Below are 26,240 nucleotides of genomic sequence, written 5' to 3' on the forward strand. Positions count from 1 at the left end.
ACAATTTCTAAACTCCATATTCTAGCAAGATAATTATGTTTGAAATAAATCCTAAACTACCATGCCGAAGGAAGCTTGAAGGGTAGATCTCACCTCAAACTACACTTATCCTTACTAGTTGATCGGTTGTGTTCTGGTTGATTTCAAGTGAGATCGTGTTCCAATTGCATTATCACATATGTAAGACTTCTTTCGTAAGGTTAGTTCAGTTTAAACTCTTTGCATCTATTTTTCCTTTTTATATTGTGACGTGACTCACTGAGTTAATTCAATGAGTTAGATTTTAGTATTTCTAGAAAGTAGTTCCATAAACTAGGGACCCTAATTTTGTTAATCAGAAAATTTATATTTGAGTTTTAGGAAATTCAATCCACCGGGTCTGTTTTTGGCAAAACAAAATTAATTCAATTCGTGTTCAATTCATTTGTTTAAATCCATAGAAGTTAGTCGGTTCAGAGAATAGCCCTATAGGAAATTTAGATCTACATCAGATTATTTTTGCTACAACAGGTAGGTGATCTATTTCAATTTGTAAATTCTACGCTAACACCTTACACTAAGTCTTAACATTACCTTTTTATTTGTTGTTGATGAATGTAACAATTAAATCCTTGTGTAGCATAAGACACTACCTTATAATATTATGTATGCATGGTTTTAGTTGTGTTAATATGTGTAGTTGTTATCTCATTTAATGATTATAGATAATTTAATAACAGTTATTATGGGTAAAAATGGGTTGGCCAAGGGGAAGAGGTCAACTCGGATATCTGTGCTCGTCACGTGGTCGACTAATGCGCAGCATGACTAAGGAGTTCCTCAATGACCAAAAAACAGTAATCTATTGCTGAGAAACCCGCTTATTCCTTGAGCTCCACCATCAAAAGATGAAGTATCTACACTTTCATCATACACCGAGCTCTTCCACGGTCCCATCCATTTATGAGCTATTGCTCGGATCATCTCTTGGTAAGGACTCCCGAGGACTCCGAGCTGCTACACTTAGGGAAACCCTGCACCATGCGATAAGATGAAGATGATGATCATCCCTAAAGCCATCTAAGTTCCATCCAGGGAGCTCAGTCTCGCTGATCGGGCACGATCGGTACAAGCAGGTCAATAATCTGATCAAAACCTAAGAATTTGACGTCGAGGGCCTAACTCAACAGCATGAACTATGAAGGTTGGAGGAAGACCAGACTATAAGCCACTAGAGAGCCCCAGCTCGGGACGCTCTCCCTTAGAGTGGCTATAGAGGGCAACTCAGATGGTCAACATTGGTCTCCTGCCACATCTCCCGACCTCGACCGCTTAATGTTATCTTCATCGATGATCTCACGAAACGGTTGAGAAACGTCTGCTGAACGCACGCACGCCTGTAATCCAGCCAATGATTTAGGAAACTTTTCTCTTCACATAACTATCTCTAAGGCTTATAAATAGGGCCTCCATCTACCGTGAAAGGTACGCAATCACATGTCTAAATACTCCATACTAAGATCCAGTTTGCCTGACTTTGGCATCGGAGGATCCCCTGTCTTAGCCAGGGTTTCCATTGCTATGTTATTTGTGCAGGTATCGTGAAGCCTAGCAGAGATGATCAGATTTTTACATCGACAGCTTGGCGCGTGATCTGCTCCTGTCGAGTTACGATCCTTAATCGAGATTGCTCCCTTCCGTCTTCAAGTAGGTCCAGGCTCAAAGCCATTTGCTTGGCATTCCAAGATTCTTCGTATGATCGAACTCGTGCAGTAGGGAGCCCAGCTCGGGAACTCTTGGTCCGAACTGGGAGGGCCTTATAGAGTGACTGGCATGACTCGACCAGGGGCATATCGACTCGAAAACATGGATGAACGACCTCTATTGCATTTATGGAATGCTGAACACGTAAAGATCTACTATCCGTGAAGACCGCTTAGGTCTCAGATCGAAAATCGACATACGAGGTTAGAATGACTTATTTACTTGTACTACAAAAGCTATAATAAAATTTTACTTGTTAATTCAACTACTAGGATTACGCGCTCTATGACGTGGATTTCCCTTAGTACAAGGGAAAACAACTTCTCTTACGGGATTGCTCAACCTGTTCTAAATGGGTCAAAAGCAGCCGTATCTTTCGATGTTCTATAAGGGCAGGGCTTCCCTAAGGAATAGGGAAAAACTCTTCCTCAAAAGTCTCGACCATCTGATTGGCAGGACCGATCTGATAATAGACACACGACATACGATCTACTAAGAAATAAAAACACAAGGCACGAAAAATGGGCACACTACAAAAGGTTTCTTTTCATTGATAAGAAAAAATAAAAATTACATAAGTGCAAGAGAAGGAACAAAAAGAGGCTAGTCTCCTAGAGGGGTCTGCTCAACTTCAGCTGGGATCGGGCCTCCGACTTCTGTTAGGGTCGGGTCCTCGGCAAGACTGTCTTCAAGACTAATAAGGTCGAGATCTTGGTATTTTTCTTCAACATCTTTAAGGAATTTTTCATATCCAAAATTGTATATCTACTCTTTTTCTTCTTCATCCTTCCTTGGAGGCTTTAAATTCCTCCACTGCCGCTGCTCGAGCCGTGGGGATGGACGCCTAATCTTCTGCTAATTTTGCTATTAGGCTGACCTTTATCTTAGTAGTTTAGCCTTTCACTTGACATCCCACGCCTGAGCCCCCCTTCAGAAGTGACTGTGATGCCTCTAGCTCAACCTTCGTCTGATCCCTTTCCTTCCGAGCCTCCTCCGCTTGAGCCTTGAGAGCCGTCAGCTCCTCCACCTAGATCTTCAAAACTGCAAGCTCCTCCCCAGATTTCATTAAGGTGGATCAAAGCTGCTCGGCCTCGATAGTTTTGCTTTCAAGGCTCGCCTGTCTCCTATCACTCTTTCCCGATGCATATCAATTCGCAACGGGCATTTAAGACGACAAGACCGATCTGAAAAGAAATTCATGTTAAATAAAATTCAAGTATAAAAGTAACTATAAGGAGTTCATCAACTGCTAAAAAGCAATAATCTACTGCTGAGAAACTCGCCTATTCCTTGAGCTCGACCATCAAAAGATGAAGTATCTTCACTTTCATCAGACACTGAACTCTTCCACGGTCCCATCCATTTTCAAGTTGTTGTTCGGATCATCTCTTAGTAAGGGCCCCTAAGGTATGACTCAATATAGGGTAAGACTCCGAGATACTACACTCAGGGAAGCCCTATACAATGCAATAAGATGAAGAGGATGGTCATCCTTGAAGCCATCTAAGTTTCATCCAGGGAGCTCGGTCTCACTGCTCGGGCACGACCGGTACAGGAAGGTCAGTAATTTGATATGAACTTAAGGATCCGACGCTGAGGGCCTAACTCTACAGAATGAATTATGAAGGTTGGAGGAAGACCAGACCATAAGCCACTAGAGAGCCCCGGCTCGATGTACTAAGCTCAGCTCGGGACGCTCTCCCTCCAAGTGGCTATACAAGGTAGCTTGGACGGTCAATCTCGATCTCCCGCTACATCTCCTGACCTCGATCGCTTGATGTTATCTTCACCGACGATCTCACAAAATGATCGAAAAATGTTCGCCAAACGCTTACCTGGGCTGCTTTATGTGAACTCATCCCAGGTACGCCAGACCCAACCCGCGACTCAAGCGAGTCGAGCCGAGTTAGTGCGTCACAACCAGCACGCACTCTCTCTCTCTCTCTCTCTCTCTCTCCATCTTTCTCTTCTTGCTTTCTTTTTTCTTCTCTTTCTTCTCTCTTCTTTAGTACTTACACGACCAAGCGAGTCTGGACTCGACTCGGATGCAGCCCAAACTTGGCAGACTCGGAAGGAGTCGATGCATTGCGGCGACAGCAGTCCCGCTCTCTGTCTCTCCTGACTCTTTCTTCTTTATTTTATTTTTTTCTTCCATTCTCTCTCTCTCTCTCTCTCTCTCTCTCTCTCTCTTCCTTTCTTTCAACTATGGCTAGCAAGAGCAGCTCCAACTTGACCAACTCTCGCCCCAACTCGAGGCGACTCAGTGCAATTTGGACGGGAAGAAGAAGCTCGGCTCTAATGGCGGATTGCAAACAGAGCTTTCTTTCTTTAAAACCTCTGCATCAGACAGTTTGGATAGTCTCTGGAAGCTTGTGGGACTCCAAAATCAAAGCTCAGATGAGTTTCTCTCGATGAATTTGGAAGAAGAATGGAACGGGTCTCCTACGACAATAAGAAAGGGAGAAAACTCATTCTTATCCTGATCCTAGGGTTTTCTTACGTATAAGGGTCTCTAAATGGACGATCTACATTGATTTGAGAGGGAGTTCTAGAATCAGATGGGTGGCTAGGATCATAACAGCGCACGAATGAAGCCTCCCACAGTTATTCTCTCTCTCTCCATCTCTTTCTTTTATAAAACCCTAGCTTTGAAGGGTTAGGATTGCGTGAGATGGACGGTTAGGATAGAGAGAAGCATTCCCATGGGATTGCCACCTAAGCGGAAAGAAAATGGCTTCCATTTTTGAAAAATGCCACACGCATGCATCCATTGTGCCAAGAATCGTGTGCTCAGACGTGCATGAAAACATGGCAGTTGTTTTGGTGGGCACCCTCTTCTCAACATGATGGACGGTTTGGATCATTCGTCCAGTTCCTAATGGTGGGCCATGAACAAAAACAACGGACATAGTCCATTTGAATCTCGTTTCACTGGGGAATAAAAGAAAGAGAGAGAATGCCTCTCTTCATGTAACCATCTCTAGGCCTATAAATAAGGCCTCCATTTATTGTGAAAGGTACGCAATCACACTAAATACTTCATACTAAGATCCAGTTTGCTTGACTTTGGTATCGAAAGATCCCTTGTTTTAACCAGGGTCTCCATTGTTATGTTATTTATGCAGGTATCGTGAAGCCTAACAGGGACGAACATATTTTTGCACCAACAACAATTATATTTTTCTTATTAATTAAACTCTTGTTCTTGGATGTATTATCATGTGAGATGTTGATGTACTTTATCTATGAACCAAACCGTGAGTATATTAATCATTTGTGTGTTGCATGTACATGACGGATGCCATATTTTATTTGGAATGTTTAATGAATTGAATGGTTGCTCTGCCCTAAAAGGATTAGTGTAGTTTTATGCGTGCTCTGTCTTAAAAGAATTAATATAGTTTTACGGGTGCTCTGCCCTATAAGGATTAGTGTAGGTTTACGGTTGCTCTACCTTAAAAGGATCAATATATTTTACGGGTGCTCTGCCCTAAAATGATCATTATACTTCACGGGTGCTCTGTTCTAAATTATCTAAAAAGAACAAGGGATAATTATTTTATCTTATTTCATTATTGCTTATTCTCAAATGATACTATGGAAATCTGGGTGCTACAATTTATTTTCTTATGATTAATCCTGTTTGTTATATCGAGTTTATACTTAGTGATATTGTAGAACTTCCAATTTAAAAATGGTGTAACCTTACGACCCATCGCACTCACACCCCTTTAGATTGTTTTGTAGGAGCAGAATTGGACATTATGTGCAAGCTGGACATTATTGATAGTTTTTATTTCTATGTATTATGCCTAGTTTGGATTTTGATTTTATTTATGTTCATTATGATAGTTTGATTTTGAATATTAATGTAATAAATATATATTTAAAGTTAAATGATGGATTGGTAAGCATTTCATTAATTAATAGTTCAATATTATTTTTTATTAATTAATGAATTTGTGATCATTTCATCATAAGCCTTAGCTTTAAAATAAACATTATAAGTAGGCTTATAGAGGTTCAAAGTTGTCGGAAACCAATAACTGGTAATATTTAACCAATAACAGGTTAAGTTAAAAGAAAATAACCAATTAAATATTTTTAAACCATGTTTAATTAAAGTAATGAAAGTGGAGAAGTTTTTGTCCTAATTATTGTTCAACAAAAAACACTTTGAAATTACTTCTTAAAAAAAAAAAAAAAAACTTTTAGTATTGATTTTTTTTTCCCCACTTTTACATCTCTACCCCCCTCCCCCATCAAAACATGAATAGGAGTAGCAATGGGTTGGGTTTGGGCCAGACCTGGCCCGTTTGATGCTTAAGGCCCTAAACCCAAGCTCTTGCTAAGCCCGACATGCATGAACCTAGTGCCAAACCCAAGCCTAAAAAACTTAGTTAGACCCAAGCCCAACTAAGCTCAAACTGAAAGTGGACAAAATCCTTATTTCCTACTTAAATGTTCTTAATCAATATGCCGTTAAAGTGTTCTATACATAAATAATAAGAATAATAATAATAATAATACACTTAAAGGGACTTGATTGAGACTTAGAATGATGTTAGTAAGATATAAGACCCAGATATGAAATTGGGTCAAGCCAAGATGGGTTGAGCAAAGCCGGGCTAAAATGACTTGAATCCAAGCTTGGCTCGAAAAATTGAATGTGCCATGTTTGTATGGCCCAACCCTGGCGAATAGGCTAAGTTAATAGGTCCAAGCCTAGTCTAAAGCTAGGTTGGGCTCATCCAGCCTCTCCACCCAATGCCATACCATCAATCACTCATGAGAAATATGTGATTCAAACTTAAATTATCCAAATAATGAGTTCCAATTTAAATAGCTAAACCCCAAATCAAATACATCAGAAATGCATAACTCAAATTGAACTGTTCAAATAGTGAGTCCAACTAACATAAAATAGTGAAATAATATTCTAGTTGTTAGATCACTGGATACCCAATAAATGATATTTTATATATTAAATTTTAATTTTAAAATAGCACATTAGTTTTTTAATAGCATTTAAAGTTGTTACATATAACTATTATTTAAATAGATATAATGTTTGATGAGTGATGACTATCAACCATGTTTCATTTGCACCGTCAATTTGAAGGTCACTATTTAGATGGCTTAGGATTATTTGACCTCAATTTCCATTTTTTTTAAAAAAGGGTCCCACTAGATGGACAATCCTACTTGAAATATAACATTGCCATGTGTAATGTAGCAACGTGCATATGAGCATCATTCATGTGGTGATCAAAGAACTCAACCAAAAGTCCATCACAATAAAAGTAGAATTGGGACGTGGCATGGGACATAGGCAATCGACGGTTAGGCCCACTTCATCGACAATCTGGAAGAAGTAAGGTGGGGTCCACATGATACATGTAATACAAAATGGCATTTCAGGACGGTCTAAGTCTGATGGTTGATTTTCACTATCGTTGACAAATCAGTTCCATCGGACGGTCCTAAGTTTCTAAAATAATCAGTCCCATAAGAGGCATTATATGGCACGTATGATCAACGGTGGAGACAGCAGGTGGATGATGTTGATGGGCACTTTCTAAATGACCAAATACGTTGGGCTCCTTCGTCGTGTATCCACGTGCCAGCCACGAATCCTTATCAATGAATAGACAGGACAAAGAGACACTAGGCAATGGAAACGGATTGGCTACTCCCCCTGCCACCAGCCAATGGCTGATGGTCGGTGCTCTGTGGGCCCCACCATGATGTTTGTGTTTCATCCATGCCGTCCATCTAGTTTTCTAGATCATTTAATGGTATTAAACCAAAAAATGAGTTATATCCCAATCTCAAGTGGACCACATTACAGGAAACAGTATTGAGTGAATTCCGACCATTAAAATTTTTTTGGGGCCATAAAATTTTCGGATCAAGCTGATATTTGTTTTTACCCTTCATATGGGTTTGTATGACCTAATCAACAGATTGGATGTCAAATAAACAGTACGGCGGGCCTTAGGAGGATTTTAATGGTGGATATCCATCAATATTGTTTTCCTGTGGTGTGGTCCACCTGAGATTTATATTCCCCTCATTTTTGTGATAAAGCCCTAAAATGATCTTTGAAAATGGAGAAAACACGTACATCATGGTGGGGCCCACAGCACCGATCATCAGCCACGGGGCTGGTGGGAGGGGGAGTAGCCAATGCGTTCCCCCTGGCAATGGCCCATCCCAGTTGTGGTCCCACCAAAATGTATACAGCCGTGGTGGGGGTTTTGGAGTCCGTACTACCGACGGAGATTGTGTCTTGCCATTGCCAGTACCGAGTCCGTCCTGAGAGGGTCTCTGTGGGGCCCACCGTGATGTATGTGTTTTATCCGCACCGTTCATCTATTATGCCACATCATTTTAGAATATTATTCCTACATGAGGTATATTCAAGGCTCAAGGGAACCACGCGGGGGTGATTAAACAAAGCTTTTTGGCAGCCGCGGATGGCAGGGAAGGCTTCAACGGTGGGCGTTATTATTACCACCACTTCTTGTGATGTGGTTCACCTGAGCTTTGTATCTGTCTCCTTTTTAATTTGAGCTCTTAACCTTAAAATGATCTCTAAAAATGGATGGGCGGTGTAGATGAAATAAATATATCATGGTGGGCTCCAACGGAGCTGGCATCCCCAGAGTTTTGGAGGGGATTAGGGGTCGTTTGACACGATGGATTTGAGGATTAGAGGGGATTTTAAATTCTCCGGCACCATAAAGTAAAGCTCTAAGGGCCACAAAAGTTTTTGATCAATTGATATTTGTGTTTTCCCTTCTTTTACATATGCGTTAACATATGAACAATTTAGATCTCAAATAAACATCATGGACCTTAGAAGGTTTCACCTGTGGGCGTCACTTTCTCCCTTGTTTTATGCGGCTCCATCCTGGATTGCCTCACTCTTTGGATCATGTCTTTAAATGATCTCTCCGAATGTATGGACGGTGTGGATACAACACATACATTATGGTGGGGCCTATAAAACTTGGTGACATCACTTCAACGGCTAGTCTAGCTACTCAACCAGTCAGTGGCTAATCCGCGTCCATCCAACTACAGGTTTTAAATATATGGTAAGAACTTGGATTACATCTAAAATCCTTTCATATGTAGTATGTGCTGCATTAAACTATTAAACTAGTGGGCACATGACCCACTAATGATATCCCAAAACAATTAGATTATCAATTGCATTAATATAATTACTTTAATATTATCATTAGCGCCGTCCAAGCATTGTCCATTTAAATCAGCGGTTAAAAACCATTGGTTAGTCACTCGGACATGATCTTATGCTTGTGGCCATATGAGACTTGAAATTTTATCATTTCCGAGCGAAATATATATTTCAAGGGGCTTCTTACTACCATTGTTTCAAACATTGTATATATTTAATAATTAAATATATTAAAATTAATTTAGTTATTAAATTCAAACCTCCGTAGATATATCAGTACTTTTGGATTAAAGTTAACTCCCAAGTGCCAAAGGATTTCAAATTCAGGGGGTTTCAAATCTTGGGGCTCTGAATCAGGGTTCCAAATCCACGCTCCAAAACGGGCCCTAGGTGTTACCCAGACTATCGCTGTGTGGCCTGCCTTGATGATGTGATGTATATCCACGCCATCCAAATCTCAGGTGGACCACAGGAAACAATGATGATTGAATGACCAACATTAAAAATATCCAAGGGCCTTAACCAGACCCGTAATGTTTATTTGCCATCCAACTCGTTGATAAGGTCAAGAAGACCTGGATTAAGGGATCATACAAATATGATTTTGATCCAAAACTTTTGCGTTATACAAAAAGTTTTTAACGGTCATTCGACACCTTTTCTAGTGGTGTGGTCCACTGGAGATTTTAATGTACTTACTTTTTAAAATAATTTCCTGAAATAGATGGAATAAACGGATGGACGGCGTGGATATACAAAAAAAATTGTCAAAGTGGGCCCCACACGGTAACGATAACAGCTAATCGCTCTCCTTCAATAGAATAGCATCCTCAACCGGAAACACCGGAAAAGCGGATCCTATCCAGGTAGACTTCCACCCTGGCACGGCTCTCATAAAGCACCCGGCGCACGCTAGTGGGCATCGATTTTTGTTTATAGTAGTTACTCGATATTCTCGCATGGTTCGTCTACGTTCCGAAATTGTACACGTGGCATGCACGTTATCAAAATAAACCGTCCAAATCGTGCAATACAAACTAGATGTGAAATAATAGAAAAAAAAAAAGGGATCAATTACCCTACTCTAACACCTGATAAATAAAGATTTGTACGTTGATTTTGATCCGTTGATATTTTTTTAATCGACTGTGCATCAGACGTTTTACTAGGTAGCCATTTATGACACTACATAACACATACTAGTTCATTTTCCATCCATAAATCCAATATTTAGAGGTTTGATTTGAGTTAAATATAAACCACGTGTGAAATTTCTAAGTGCTAGTGTATGAATCATTGAACTCTGCCGGAGTATCTAAGTTTTTCTCTTTATATATTTCACAGGAAACATAAAAGGGATAACGGTTGTAATCAACCATTTATAACATAGGTGGTATTATCCATTTCTAGGGGTGAAATATTGCTCCCTGCGGTTCGGGTGTTCCTCTGTAGTGTGTACATGCAATAGTTAAATGATCTAAACTGTTCATCTAATGAGCCTCACTTCCACTGATCTATTCAGAAAAATCATTCCAGAGTGGAAGATCTTGACTGTATAATATTTATTATTTCTTTGCGCCGTATGTTAACCTCTGACTAAAATTTCTTTTAACCGTCCAATTGCTGATAATCAATTGAAGAATTTAAATTATTCTACTCGAATTATTTTATTGTACAAACCATACAAATTGGGTCCCACAAAATCGACTGTTTGGATTACGATTTATTCACCCCACTTAATTACTTTTGAAGAATTAATATCCGAACTGTAATGTACCACAACCTTTCGGACCGACCATTGTCTCGTTGCGTCGCTTTTGTAAGGGATACGGCCATCAGTACTATAATCTGAACATACTTCACCTTCTTTTCTACTAATAAATCAGACGTGTAGGGTATCCAGTCTGTGGAAAAGGTAGAATCCATAACAAAAATCATCTTATATAAGAATGAATCTGATCCACTCATGAAGTAGGCCAAACCTTTATGTAGGATTAAATATTCGGTCTATGATTTATATTTTAAATTGTGGCCCATTTTTTATTTTATTATTTCTTATTTTCATTAAAATATATATTCATCATGAATCTAACCATTTGAACGGACCGGATTTCCTATATATTCAACACGTTACGAGAAATGATCTGCAGCACCGTAATCGTGGGTCATCAAGGACGTACCTGATCGCCTCTCTTTTTTAAGGTGCTACGTCAGTTATCGTGGTCCCCACCTTTAGAATTACTTTATCCAATAAAAGGCTGGCAGGTGGATTACTACATACGCAACACGTGGCACGCGCGAAACCCTAACGAAGCAGAGTCCTATGGGAGCCGGCCAACGAGTTCCCGACGTGGAGACGACCCGACACGTTGCAGAGAGAAGAGAGAGAGAGAGAGAGAGAGCGCTCTTGCCAAGCAGCTGCCCGTCTTGTGTCTGGCTCGGCTGTACGATCTAGCCCTGATTCCCTCAGCCGTTGATTGGCCCAGTCGAGAAGCGTGTGGGCCGTTGATTCGTGTGTAGGACCGCTCGACCGTTTCGACTTGGACTTCCACATCATCCCCTCTGGTTCTCTGTAACTCCGCCATGGAAACAGGTCTCTCTCTCTCTCTCTCTCTCTCTCTCTCTCTCTCTCTCTGTTTTTAGAGCCAGACACCTATCTTGCTACTTTTGGGAATATAATACAGCAAAATGCGTATGATTCTAATACCAAAAGTGGGAAAGAAAGGGTGTGTATTGAAAGGGAAGGGTGTAGATGTCAGATCCTTGAGCTTACTAGTAATAATGACCAGAACAGATCAACTTAAAAGGATGGGGAGTTGTTGGATACTCGGCTGCGTATATTGCTTGATACACAGGCACCAAGAAATATTACACGTGGCATATTCTAATTAAAATTAAACAGAGTAAATTGTGAAACTAACTGTCTCTTAAGTTATAATCCAAAAATCAGATTGTTTGAACCATCCTAACGCCAGATTAGTGGACACTTGTTTGTTGGAATACGACCATTGGATATTTTTATTTTTAACCGTACAATACATTTCCACCAATCTAATGGTCAAATAATAAAAATAGCCTAATTTACATCTAAACAGTTTGATTATTTGGATGATTTAATTTGAAGTACTTGTATGCACGTATGCAATTTCTAATTGATTTCTAAGTGAATGTGTATCATCCATCACACTTTACCAGAGTATCAGAGATTTCCTCGAACGATTTAAAGAGAGAAAAAAGGAAACTGATCAGGGACAATGAGAACCATAGGCAAATGTTTCTATGCAACTCATTTATACGGTATTGAGGTACGAATGGGATGTATTGGACACACAGACTTCCCAATCATTCAATCTGGACTGTCTATGTCGTGTGCAGCATTGGTGATGAGTCATACAAGCCTAACTGTCCCAATGGAGTCAACGGTGATTATTTGATAGATGGTTGAAATTTGACATAGAAAAAACCTTTCTTATTATTAGTCATAGGGTCTGTTTGTTTTGCCAATTACCTGGCAATGTAAAGTAAATGTGTCATTATTATGATTTTACCACTGCCAAACCAAATATGGAAATCGTTGGTCAAATGCTGATGTATTTAGGAGACAAGTGCCTATTTTAGTGATGATTTAACATGAATATAAAAATGTCATTATTATGATTTTACTGCCGATAAACCAAATATGGTAATCGGCGGGCAAATGCAGATGTTGTTTGGAGACAAATAGAGTAATTTGTAATCATTGCACATTTCCTTTACATTACCATAGTAATTGGTGACACAAACAGGCTCTTAATTTTTAGTTCATGATTAGATGGTCAGAATTGTCCCATTTGGATGATCTTTAAGCATTGACTATCCGATGTGGGGCCCACTGGTTGGTAGCTATTGATAGATGATTCAGTGGTCTGTTCATCCGGTAATGAGAGTTGGACCATAATATGGTGCCGAGTTGCATAGGATCATTTCCCTGCACACATACACATGCCATGATGATGATGTGAACCAATTCATCATAGAATACAATAATTTGATAAGGTTGTTCCAAGTCAGTCCATGATAAGAAGTGGGAAGTACATGAGGTGATTGCAATCTGATCATTAATATCCCCATTTGAAAAAGGTAGAGGTTTCATTTCTTGGAGAGGGTTTTTTTTTTTTTTTTTTTTTTTGAGAATTAACGAAATTGCATTAAAAAGGAAAAACATATACAGCAGAAATTTCTTGGGGAGTTTTTGATACTCCAGCTGCAATGACGCTTGATATGCAAGCACTCAGAAATTGTTACATGGTTCAAATTAACTCAAATCAAACTAAATTGTGGAACTTACTGTCGCGAAGTCAAAAGTCCCAAAATCCGATTGGTTGAACATTCCCAACCTCTTATTCAGGGACGCTTGTTTGTTGAAATAGGACTCTTGGATATTTTTCATTTTTAACTCTGCAATAATTTTACACAAATCCAATAGTTAGATAATCAAATACGCTTAAATTTTTGGGTGATGATACATCTAAAATGGGATCTGTAATCTTGACACTTTAATTTGAATTACTTGTATTCCAAGTATGAAATTTCTAATAGCCTGCATATCATCTATCACACTCTGCCAGAGTATCAAAGTTTTTTGTTCTCTTTTTATTCTTTACCCATACTTGTGTGTGTGAGTGTGCGTGCATGTGTTCTGGTGTGTGCTTTCGACAATAACAGTTGGAAAGCAATGTCTGGTTGGTTGTCAACAATGGATTGACAGATGTTCGTGGAGGACTTGGAAAGTTTGGGAAAGATCATGCAACCTAATGTCTTGAAGACAGAATTTCCAATTGTTGTTGAGCAAACAAAACAAACCAAGATTGCTACTATAACATATCAGAACTATTGCTATGCATACCTATATGATTCTGGTGTCTGGCAAACAACTGTCGTTGGGTTGATGACAAATTGACAATATATCCAAGATGCATTTGTGGAAGTGGATTTAGAAGGCATGAAACAGGAACTTTGGATGAGGCGTATCACTTAATGTCCTGACGACAGTAATTTCCTCACTATTGGTTCTCTGGTATTGCAGGTTTACTCATGTAACTTATGTCACAAGGATGCAATGCATGTAAATTTGTGTTCCCTAAGGTCTCTACCCTTTAAAAAATAAATAACCCTTAGGCCCCCTTTTTTGCTGGAATATGACCATTGAAGAGCTCCTCCTTTTTGTCTAGCCCTGTTGTAGCACAAATGCCAAGGAAATTAAAGACTAGGTTGGCCAACTACATGACCATTGGCAAGAGAATGGTCTCTCAAAAGGTCGAAAAAGTTTTGTTCCAACACAATCCCCTTTGGATACACATTGTACCATGCTCTGAGAAAGGCATGCGGCACATATGCCAATATGCTGAGGGGTGCCACCACCCATCTTCAAGCGCTCCATGTGCACCACATGCGCTATCGAAGGTTTTAAATAATAATATTAGGGGGCATATCGGCTTGTAAATAGCCAATACGATGCAGGCCAATATGAACCCATGTTGTGTATAGGGGGCATTGGATATTTAAAACCATGGTGCCACTACCAATCTTCAATTGCCTCGCATATGCTACATGTGCGACTCTCCATCTTCAAGTGCCTCACATGTGCCATACTGCCATCTTCAATCTTCAAGGAGTCCACATGTATCGTTATACATCTACATGCTCTATGTGTGCTAGTGTGCACAAGCACTACATGTGTTTGTCCATCCATCCCCATTCTAGGGTATTTAACAACATAAGGATAACATTACGGGCCCATATAGGATAGATGTCTAGATAGGCGTACTAGGACAGAGCTTTTTGCTACTACCAAACAGGCCCTTAATGTTTAGAATGTTAGTGGAAACACTCTTAAGAAGAAACACATGGTGATTGCATAGAGAAAGAGGGGAAAGCCAAAGTGATGATTTTCCAACCCATGCATTCATCCTTTTATAGAGGACGAAGTGCTAACCCAATCGACACCATTGGTTCACTACCAATATGAATAGATAGTCGGAATTTTAACCCTACTCTTTACTTGCCAAGACGAGATAAACACGGCATACGATACACAACCTTAAGAACCAAATGCTGACATATCAATGATCTTTAATATGTATGCTTTAGGGCCCATCATTGCAAGGTTTAAGGGATAGCATTTGTTTTGGGAGACGGGGCTTGTATCAAGTTTTGGGAAGACATATTGCTCAATGACAGAAGACTGCACTTGGACTGCGGAAGGCTATATTGTTACTATCAACAAAGGAGAATTTGTGTTGCAATGCTTCAGTTCATCAGGAGGTGTCACATATTACTCTCCTACATTTTTTAGAAACCTTACAGATGAAGGGATTGAAGAATTTGTCAGGCTCAAAGAGAGGATGTGCAATTATGCAGTTATCCCTGAAGCTGTAACTAGTTGGCAATGGAAAAGGGGAAATTGTGCTCTTTCTTATTTAAATCTTTTTTCTTGGATGATTGATCCAAGAGCCTGCTTGTGGCATTTCGCTGGTCCACGAAGGGTGATTCTATTTGGTTGGTTATGTGCAAAAACAAAAGTGTTGACTATTGATATCTTTGGAACAGGGCATGATCAATAAGAATATATGCTTGTTATTGATCAATAAGAACATATACTAATGCCTCTCTCTCTTAAGACAATATCTCAAACTGGGTATGGGGTGCATGGAGTTTAAGGAAGTTCTATGGCACATTCTTTTCTGGTTGTTTTGTGGTCACTATGGAGAGAATGAAACAGAGGACTTTAAGCGACAAGTTGGAAGGGGCTGAAATGGTCTTCCAAAGGGCAAAAAGGTGGGCATTGCTTTGGTCCTCTAGAAATTTTCACTTAAAGGGATGCAATTGGGAATACATATTGGGTTTCTTTGGAAGTAGTGGTCTATGTAATTGAGGGTGAACTAGGATGACTCATCATCATCTGCTTGGCCTACTTTTATGCTCTTGTTTTTCACTTGTATCAATGAAGTTCTTAACTGCTTTTCATTAAAAGCAAAAGAAAAATAAAGGATCAAGGCCTGTCTGTTGGCAACAAAAGTTCAATTTTGGATAGTTTCCAGCTCGTACCATACCTCAATGGTAGATATGTCATGTTTCAACATCAAGTTCTTGTGGGGCACTTGAAATTTGACGATGGAACATTTGGCATGTGTGGACTGTGGCACACATAGCACATGTGGGGTGATTGAAGATCATGTGAGGCACTTGAAGTGTATAGTGGCACTACTTGGTACAATAGGATAGTATCACATGTGATCCTCTCAGCATAGTACTACATGTGCCCATTAGGGTATGTGCTTCAACACAGCATTTTAACTTTTTTGAAAGACCATTCTCTCTCCAACACCCATGTAGATGGACAAACTTATCTTTAATTTCTTTTGCACGTGTCCTACAAAAAGGTCAACACAAACCAAGAACAAGCTCTCCAATGATCATATACGGCTCGTCACCAAACAGGCCCTTAGGATCTTAGTTTTCTTCATCATTAGGCATTTTGAGTCAAGTTCTTCCACTGTTTGAAGAGTAACTCATAAATGTGTATGCATTATCGATCAATTGTTTTTTGAAGTTTTGGAAAACAGTGGCTTATTATTGGAATATTTTCATAGATATTTGAAATTTAAGAAAAATTCTATATTGAGTTCTTTCTAATAAAAAAATGATGCATTGCATGTAACCAATTTGAACCTTTGGATGTTCTTTGGGAACAACTCTTCATCCTCTATAAAAGGTTGAAACGACATGTTGGAAAATCGTCTTTGCAAGTTCTTTCTCTTTGCTGTCACTCTTGAGTTTTTCCATTTCTTGTGGTTATTTTATCATTTCTGTGCATTATTGGTTTGTCATTTCTTGAAGGGTTGGAACCTTGAGAAACATATATATGTGGACATTGTATCATAAGGTAAAGCTTTCATAAGTTCACCTTTAATATTGGAAACCTATTGTCAACATGTTACAATCCTCAAAATACACCTTGCTTTAACTTTCTGTTTTCATTCCTTCCCAAAATCCATCTCCATAAAACCACCTTTAATGTTGTCATTGTCAACCCACCTTGTTTATCAACAAGTAATTCTTAAGGCCAGAGATTGATTCTCATGCTCAAGTGGTTAGGTTCCAACAATGAGGTCATGGGCTGGATTCTAAATTACGCATGAAATGTGAGTAAACTAGCAACTTCAAAACATTCCATTTGGCTATTGCAGAAATAGAAAATAATACAACCACATAATGTTCTTCTCCACTCCCACTCCAAACTGGAAAAATCAGATCAAGGAGTGATAGTTCATCAACAAAATAAGCAGTTCTATCTTCTGTCATGGACTTCTGTAAATCCACATGTTTCTCTCCCTTGAAACATAAGAAGCAGAATGACACCTTGTGACTGCTACTCATGAACAAATTGTGGTGCAACCCAGTATGCTTTCTTGGAAGAACTGTTTACATGCTGTCTTCATGGCATTATGGTTGTCAAAATGTGAAAGAATGAGAAAGAAATGACACAGAGAAGTCTCTAGCTAGGCTATGTTTTGTAATTGATCTTGATAATAATGGATCCCTTGATTTGGAAGATCATCTGCAACATCTTCCTCTTGAAAGCTTCTTCTGTTATCATCATCATCATAGCCTTGTCCCGGCAATTTGGGTTCTGCTTTACTAATCCTATTTTTCGAAATCATATCTGGCATAGGAAGGTCCCTTAATTGTGTTGCAAAATCTCTAGGATTGACTGTCCACCTGATATCAACTCTACTTCATTACCAGCATTCAAAACATCTGGGACGTTGCATCCAAAGCAAAGTTTCCAGATTCTTCTGCGATACATTTATTGTCAGTCTCACGAATAATACAGTTGACTCATGAAGACTACCATTTTTATTATTTGCATGCGGGTTGTGGAAACAAGGAGTTGTATACAGGTTTAGAAGAAAAAAAAAACATATGTATTTGAAGTTTGAACAAGGTAAAATATGTGTTTAGTGTGTTGCAATGGACGCCTGTAATTTCTTCCAGGTAAGTGCAAGAACCTAATGCTACTTGCACTATCCCATAATTTATTCTTCTTCTCCTCTTCTAATTATACTATCCTTCTAAGTGGGTGCCACCCCTGCTTCAAATTGCTCTTTGGATTCGTATTCTCACTCCCACTCCCATTTCCTAGCTGTGTATACTTTCTAACATTCTCAAATGGACACTTCCATGTTCTGCACGTGAATATGTTGTCACTATGCTTCCTTTCATGGAGCTAAAGGTAAACATTGTGACTTGTGAGTACGTAGAGTAGTATTTGTCTTTCTTCATTGCTGCTGCTTTGCTTCACGCTTCATGCAACTGTAGCTCAACATCGTGACTTGTGAGTATATAGGGTAGCTTCATTGGTAAATGGAAGATGCTTCTAGTGTACAACCTTTTTTATTTTATTTTTAGGCTGTAACATAGATTGGCATTTCGCCATATGTCAAGAACTGCATTGCTGACGAGTGGTCCTTAATGAATTTATTGGGTGATTGATATGTTTCTGACTGGATCATTTCCAGATGTTGTATGAACCAGGATTGTAGTATGATGTGGTTGGTTTATAGATGCTTAATGCCTGGAAGCCCATTTCTTTGAGATAGTTACACATTTGAATATTCAGTTTTAAACTTTTTGTGGGTTCTCATCTGGTGAATATCGTGCTTGTAATTACATTGCTATCTGTCAATGCAGTCTTCTAAAACTGTCAGCAATTCAGGAATTCTTCAAGTAATTTAATCTTGGTTGGAGTGCTCTGTTTACGCTAACAAAGCTGATATGGGGTCTGGGGAAGAAAGCACACCTGCAAAGCCTACCAAACCAGCTGCCACAACTCAGGTGCCCCACCCCTCTATCTTGTTCGATTCAGTCTAACGGTAGATGCTGAACTTCTATTTCATATTTACAGGAATTACCAACAACACCTCCATATCCTGATTGGGCATCACCTATGCAGGTTTATCATTGGAATTATGTCCGTTTTATTTATTGTTACGAAATGTTAGTTTCACAGATTTGTTTTTCAAGGTTCTAATTGAATTGCTTCAAAAGCTTACTGGTCAGTACGTTGAATAGGCATACTATGGTGCTGGAGCTACTCCACCTCCCTTTTTCACCTCAACCGTTGCTTCTCCACCACCACCTCATCCCTACCTGTGGGGTGGCCAGGTGATAATCTCTGTTCTTGTTGAGATTTGACTTTGCTGTGTATGAACAAAACAGCTTTTTCTGACTGCTTCTTGATGACATCTCAGCATTTAATGCCACCATATGGGACCCCGCCACTACCATACCCCGCCATATATCCTCACAGTGGACTTTATGCCCATCCACCCATGGCTGCGGTAAGTAATTGTCATTTTACTTTCATTTAATTCCATTAATCTTTTCAACTTCACAGATGATATTTCAGACCCCTTTGATTGTGAATATCTTCCTTTCACAGCCTTATTCTGACAAAAGTCACATGAAACAAATGTTGCATTTTCACAAATGTGATGAAAATGGCATGTGGTTGATGTTGCAATTGAATGACTAGCACTGTAGCATTACATGCAGATGTTTTTAAATAGAATTTTTGTTATCGAGAATTTTTGAATGACTATGCACTCTCGATGTTTTTAAATAGAATTTTTGTTATCGAGAATTTTTGAATGACTATGCACTCTCGATGTTTTTAAATGACTCTTGCCTGATGCAAAATGCTTTCAGATCCTCATGTTCAATGCATTCACAAAGTAATATTGTGCTCTGTAACTATTTCTACAGGGCACGGCAACAACCACCACAGGAACAGAAGGAAAGCCCTCAGATCCCAAAGACAAGAATTCGACGAAGAAGTCAAAGGGAAGTTCAGGAAATACAGGTCTTGCCGGCGGAAAATCTGGGGATGGTGGAAAGGCAGCTTCAGGTTCTGGAAATGATGGTGCCTCACTAAGGTGGTTTAGCTTGAAAGTTATCTATGAACATTTATTTTCAATATGTTTGATAATGTTCAAGTGGATTTTGGTGATTTTTTCATCTTTACGTTCATGTTTTTGTGCTTAACACTTTGATTTTATTGCTGGTAAACAGTGGTGAAAGTGGAAGTGAGGCTTCATCGGAGGCGAGTGATGAGAATACCAACCAACAAGTGCGTTTTTGGCTTATTTTTTCTTCTCATTCTCTTATAACAATCCATTTTGTTGCAAGTAAGGACAAAGTTTGAGGGTTTTGACAGTTCCGCGATTATATATTTTCTTGGTACAGGATTTTTCTACGCATGGGAAGAGAAGTTTCAACCAGATGCTTGCAGATGGTATTGTTTCCATTTGAGATAAGCTTACTTAATGATGTGTTTGGATGCTCTATCAAACTGAATTGCAATAATCTAATTTAATACAGAAGAAATCACCGAAGCATGTCTCTGCATTGTTAATTCATAATGACAACCAAACTCCCAATTGCAGTTCTGTTATCCAAGTGGTCCCGTCTTTTCCATTCCATAATCTCTTCAATTATGGAGATGATGACTTCCTTGGTAGATCGATGATCCCCGTCCTGCTTCGGATTAGAGGCTTCTGATAGAAGCAGAAATCTCATTTTTAGTGAGCTGGACCTGAAAAAATCTTAACTGCAATTGGTGATTAGTCCCTCATTACACATGGAGTGGGTTAAACACCACCTTGGTGATGTCCGCTTATTCAATTGGATTGTTGCAATTCGATTCAATTGAGCATGCAAACATAGCCTAAGTAGCTATATAAGTTTTAACATGAAAGCTGTTCCAGGAGCAAATGCACAGAACAATGCTGCTTACAGCACTGCAGCTGCCGAACCATCTTTTCCTGCCAGGGGACAACCTGCTCCGAGCCTTCCAGTTTCAGTGCCAGGGAAGCCTGTGGTTCCTGTGCCTGCAACCAATCTGAATATTGGGATGGATCTCTGGAATGCATCCTCTGCTGGATCTGTACCCATAAAGGCAAGACCTGCTGCAGCTGGGGTCCCACCAGCGGTAGTTCCAGCACCAATGCAACCTGAACATATGTGGATTCCTGTATGTAATGTTGTATTTTTTCCCCTTGCTGTTATTAAATATTTCTTCGCACACTAACTACGAGGGTGTTAAGAGGAAATCTTCCATGCAAGGCACTTTTTCAGCTTCAGCTGATGTTATTTGTGCTGCTCCAATCTGGATTGCACATTTTGTGCCAGCTGCACTATCACATGAAACCTACACAAATTTGCCTGCAAAATTTGTCTTGGTTTTATATTTTCAATTTAGGGAAAAAGAAAAGCATGAGCAAATCTAGCTTGAAGGAAAAGTTACTTTTAGAGTCAGTAAGGCCATGTTTGGAAACCATGGATTCTGTGCCAAACAATGGAAGAGGAAAAGGGTATTCCTTTGATAGTGACGATTTGTGTTGTTTGGACAGCAAAGAGAAGGGTGGATTCCACCCAGAAAACATTACACTTTTCCATTATTTAGATTCTTGGCACAAGAAACTAGGTGACTATTGCAATAGGAATATGAAATTTCCACTTGCTATCCAAACAAGAACTCAAAATTGAAATCCATGTTTTAATAGTTCTCATGGAAGCCATCATTTGACAATTATTGTTATTTCCTTTCTTTTCCTTGTATTCCACATATCCAAACATAAAGGAAAATACATAAAGAGACTTCACCAACGTTTCCTAGCAAAGATCTAGAGAACACCCTAGTATTTATTTTGGTAAAACAAAATCTTAACATGCATTAAGAAAAAACTTTTCTACTCAGATGATTATCAACAAAACCATCTGGCAATGCATTAGAAAAAATATAGGATTTGAACATGCAAACTTCTTCAGAAAATCAACGAATGGCAAGGAAAAAATAGAATAAGTTTTTCTTTTCATTTTTATTTCATTGTGTGCGTGAGTTTTCATGGGTGTGCTTGGGGAAGGGGGGTGTTTGAAGTTAACCTGTCCATTTGACCATTTAAAAAAGCTAGCTCTACACCGTAAGTACATAATCACAGATTGAAAGAAACAAGGATGAAATCTGAAATTTTCTTTTCTATTTACGCAAATTATTCTCATTAATTTTTATTAGTTTTGTAAATGATTCAGTTACGAGGAACAATACAAATAACGTTGGCTTTGACAGCTGTGAGTTTCTATTTCCCAATATATTATTAATATACATTAGAAACTTATATTTCTTGCCTTGATAGGATGAACGTGAACTGAAGAAACAGAGGAGGAAGCAGTCTAATCGGGAGTCAGCCAGGAGGTCCAGATTACGCAAACAGGTTTGTGCATGGTTGCCTGAATTTTCAACGAGGAATCCTGCCTACTTTGGAATCTCGTGATTCTTGCTTCCTAGTTGCTCTCTCCCAAAGTGGACTATATTCTACTTCTTTTTGCTGCTGCTCTTTCACTGCGCCTGCTCCCATTTCCTACCTTTTTGGTGAGTGTGTGCATGACAATCTCCAAGAAGGAAGAGTTGGGCAATTTTGATAAGCTACCACTCTTTGTTCTGGAAATCAATTGTATATATTGTTCATTCCCTGACTGATCAAAAAGTAGTTTGGTCTGTTATTTCCTGTAAAACTAGTTATGAGATATAAACATGATGTTTCTTGAATGGAGAAGCTTATGATACCCTCTTGGTGCAGATGCTCATCTTCATGTGTCTCTCTCCATCCTCTTTTACTATAACTCAATTCATTGATTTCAGATCCATCAATTTAACAATTAAAAGCTTTCTCATTTTGGATTTGTCTACTCAATATAGCATTCTTCTTCCATAACCGCTGCTTCTTATGCATTTCCATACTCCAACGGGACATTCCCCTACAGTTAATTTTCATTTTTTAGGCTTCCATTAATCACATCCAAGGGGGAAAAGAGTGGGATTTCAAGAAAGATGGTGATGCCTCCCTTGAAGAAAAGTGCCTTGTCATTCAGGATACTCCAGAGAAGTTTCTATGTGCCAACCATTAGATAATAATGTTATTCACCTAGTCATGAATTCAAGGAATGTGAAACTTCTGAAAATCTTATGCAGGATGGTAGGGTCCCTCAGCCAAAGCAATGGTTGGGGTCGAACGTTGATGGTTTTAATAGAGAGAATCTGGGAAATTTATGTTTTAGACTTTTGTATGGATAGGTTCAATAAAGATAGTAACCTCATTTACGTATCATGGACTTGGCAAAAGCAGAAGTCTCTTGTTACTAATCGTCAATGATTTCAGATTGAAAATGTTGTTGAAAATGTCATCTGACTGATCTATCAAAAACAGGCTTTTCATCAGTATGATTGAGGTAGGTACTTGAAGATTTTTTATATTCTCTAGTCCTTTTCTGGTGAGCACATATTGGTTTAGGCAAAACAAAATCCGTTACAGCTGGAAACAATGGAACATTCTGTTGCTACTCCCCATAACTAAAGGGACTCCTACCAACTTGGATTGGACTTGTTTGGTATGTATTGCCTTTTTATTTATGGTTGTTAATCATGAGGTTTCAAGTCCAAACTGGTTGGATCACAAGTTACGGTCCATCCAGTGGATAACTTCTAACCTTTCATGTGCATGAGACATCCAACCTATCCAATAGGTTGGGCCACCACAAGGCTTGGCTTATTTAAAACTCAGCTACATCCAATCATTGAGTGGACCAAACTTGCATTTTAATATTTATCAATTGATAGACATTACTTTATGCGCTGTGGCCCACCTGTTGAGTAGATGGGGCTGATTTTTGCACTAGGTGATCCTCATGGTGGGTTCAACCTATTGGAAGGTTTGGATGTTGCACGCACATGAAAAAATTGGAAGTTATCTGCTGGGTGGACCATAACTTGTCATCCAACCAATTGGACTTTTGAGAACTCCTCATTAATCATATATGCAGGCAGGCAAATACCGCAACGGTTTAACTCATGCATAGATGCATCTGATACTTAGATTCTAAGTCTTTCCCTCAGAAGTTGTGAAGCTTACATAATTTCTCTCATTGACAAGACTTGACAGTTGCATTTGGATAATCTTCGTTGCCGTTCATTGTGAGATTCATATAATTTTTATATGTTTCTTTTAGTTAGCTGGTTAATTTCACATTCACAATTTCATGGATGTGATGTGGAGTTCCACATTACTGACTGCAGAAATTTCAAGACTCTGTTGGTAATGTTGGTTGCACTGGTATCTCTCTTTTTCGCTTGAGGCATTCATTGAAATTCATGGTTGTATCTATGCAACGTCTGTCTATAAATTCATGGAACCTGATGTTGATGTTCTGCTGCTTGCTTCCACCAGGCTGAGTGTGAAGAGCTAGCAGCCAAGGTGGATAAATTGAACAATGAAAATCAGACACTCAGGAATGAGCTTCAACGGCTTGCTGAAGAATGCGAGAAGCTATCATCTGAAAATGCATCCATAATGGTAGATATCTTCTCCTTCACTCTATATGTGTAGTATTGGTAGTGTTTGTGATGCTTGCTTTTGAGCGGCAACAAACTACTGTTTGCTAATACTTTTGATTCCTTGCATGTGGGACGATTCCTTGCATGTGGGACCCATGGTTAGGTGATTCAGACTGTTGATCTGATGGTCACACAATGGATTATGATGACCCTAAAGTCTCCTAGATAGATCCTAAAGCTTTAATCCTTATACCTTTTTCCATTAAATTTTGGTCACTGCTGCATTTTTTGTTCTCATCCATCTAGAGGACCCTGATTAAGGGTTATGATCTTCCAAATTTGGGAGCTTTTTGGGCATTCCATATATACAGATGGGTCCATCAGATCAACATCTAGATCACTGAATCGTGTCTCGGCTCCCACATGTTATCTATAAGTGAAAGCATCAGCAAACTCTACATTTGCCAAGTCTCCATCTCTATAAGTGAAAGCATATGCACCCTCTCCGCATGCAGACGACCTGCTAAGTTGGCAAGTGGTACATCAGAGCGATGCATTAAGTTGCTCTGGGATGAAGATGACCATATGTGAAGATGAGGCTTCGTTCATCAGGAGGAGCAGATGCATTTTTTAAACCATTTTCTGTATATGGGTAACCTACCTGATGACTGGGCCAATTTATGCACGAATCATATGCCCCACACATTGACGAGGTTGGCACTGTACTACGTTGGGGTAGGCAGGCCTCAATTCCTCCTTTAGCAAAACCCTACTCCCGCACCTCCACAAAAATAATATTTGCAAGTTCCGCCTGCCATTTCCACAACTTCTTGAGTTACACATGGCAAATTTCAGTATAAAATCCCAAAACACCACAACTAACTGTGACTGTTCAAAATGTAAAAATTCCTTCATTTCCCTATTTTGGTTCCTACCCATCGATGGACTGGCGTGTTGGACATGAAAGCAATCACCCTTCATGAATTACATGATGCTAACAACAGTGATTTTGTTGAAACAGAAACAACTGAGCCAAGTATACGGACAGTCCGCTGTATCGTCCCTTGAAGTCGGCAATGTCAGTACAACAGCTTTCCAGTCCACTGATGGCGAAGGCAATGGTCATGCACATGATGCTCCTAGTGGAAGCAATTTGGTTTCCAGTCGAAAGAATGACAAATTCTTTAACTCAAATGGAAAGCATGCACCCGGTTCTAAATGAGTACCTCACCCATTATGGCAAAAGCTCGGGTCAATCGCTACCTCTGTTGCTGCTGATGCTTCTTGCGCTACTATTTATTCTTAGTTACTAATATTAGATCCTTAACAACCTCATTTTAGTGCCGTTGGTCTTTCATCCCTTCGCATGTATTATATTTGCCTGAGCCAGAGCCAGAGCCTGAGCCTTGTTGTACATTGCTGTAAGATTAAAATCGCAGAAAATAGGTTTTTTATTAGATTATTTCCAACATTTGTTCTACACTAGCATGTATGATTGCTGCACAATTGTGACTTGTGAAAGGAGAAAAAAGAATGTGTGAACATTTTTTAGCTGCAGGTATTTGGAAGATGGTGTTTTGATTGATTCAGTTCTGTTTTTCATTGCAGCTTCCTCCTTTACAACTATTGTAGAATAAGCTTATTTTACATCTACATGTGGGGCCCATATGCACTCCATCCATAAGGTGCCTACCATAAGTTCACCCAATCTGACCATTCCAAAACACAGGCGGTTCACACCACACCCAACGATTGGGATGGAGAGCCCACCATGTTTTGTGTTTGCCATACAATCCATTCATAAGACGCACCCCACAAGGATGGATTGACACCCAAAAGATCAGACCATTCCAAAACTCA

The 26,240-nt window shown here is 39.3% G+C and overlaps 1 protein-coding gene across 4 annotated transcripts; it reads left to right on the forward strand.

The window, feature by feature from the left end:
- The first annotated feature begins 11,262 nt into the window (after positions 1 to 11,262).
- On the forward strand, positions 11,263 to 25,937 carry LOC131228530 (G-box-binding factor 1). 4 transcript variants are annotated; one of them, XM_058224236.1, is made up of 12 exons: positions 11,273 to 11,543; positions 18,708 to 18,826; positions 18,897 to 18,944; positions 19,064 to 19,156; positions 19,243 to 19,332; positions 19,757 to 19,926; positions 20,063 to 20,120; positions 20,237 to 20,285; positions 20,758 to 21,023; positions 22,186 to 22,263; positions 24,274 to 24,399; positions 25,402 to 25,937. In XM_058224236.1, the coding sequence occupies exons 2-12, from the start codon at positions 18,767 to 18,769 to the stop codon at positions 25,600 to 25,602; spliced, it is 1,239 nt and encodes a 412-aa protein (XP_058080219.1). In that variant the 5' UTR covers positions 11,273 to 11,543; positions 18,708 to 18,766; the 3' UTR covers positions 25,603 to 25,937. The 4 variants fall into 4 exon arrangements, with proteins under 4 accessions (XP_058080221.1, XP_058080219.1, XP_058080218.1 ...); XM_058224235.1 differs by having other exon boundaries at positions 11,274 to 11,543; positions 18,683 to 18,826; XM_058224238.1 differs by lacking the exons at positions 24,274 to 24,399; positions 25,402 to 25,937 and adding an exon at positions 22,832 to 23,582 and having other exon boundaries at positions 11,263 to 11,543; positions 18,683 to 18,826.
- The last annotated feature ends 303 nt before the right edge of the window (positions 25,938 to 26,240 follow it).

Source organism: Magnolia sinica, chromosome 16 (assembly GCF_029962835.1).
Source record: "Magnolia sinica isolate HGM2019 chromosome 16, MsV1, whole genome shotgun sequence".
NCBI classification, from domain to species: domain Eukaryota; kingdom Viridiplantae; phylum Streptophyta; class Magnoliopsida; order Magnoliales; family Magnoliaceae; genus Magnolia; species Magnolia sinica.

Coding starts and splice junctions, on each gene's coding strand:
- LOC131228530 (XM_058224236.1), top strand. CDS start 18,767: ATGGGGTCTGGGGAAGAAAGCACACCTGCAAAGCCTACCAAACCAGCT. Junction 19,157..19,242: donor CCTACCTGTGGGGTGGCCAG/GTGATAATCTCT, acceptor ATGACATCTCAG/CATTTAATGCCACCATATGG. Junction 19,333..19,756: donor CCCATCCACCCATGGCTGCG/GTAAGTAATTGT, acceptor CTATTTCTACAG/GGCACGGCAACAACCACCAC.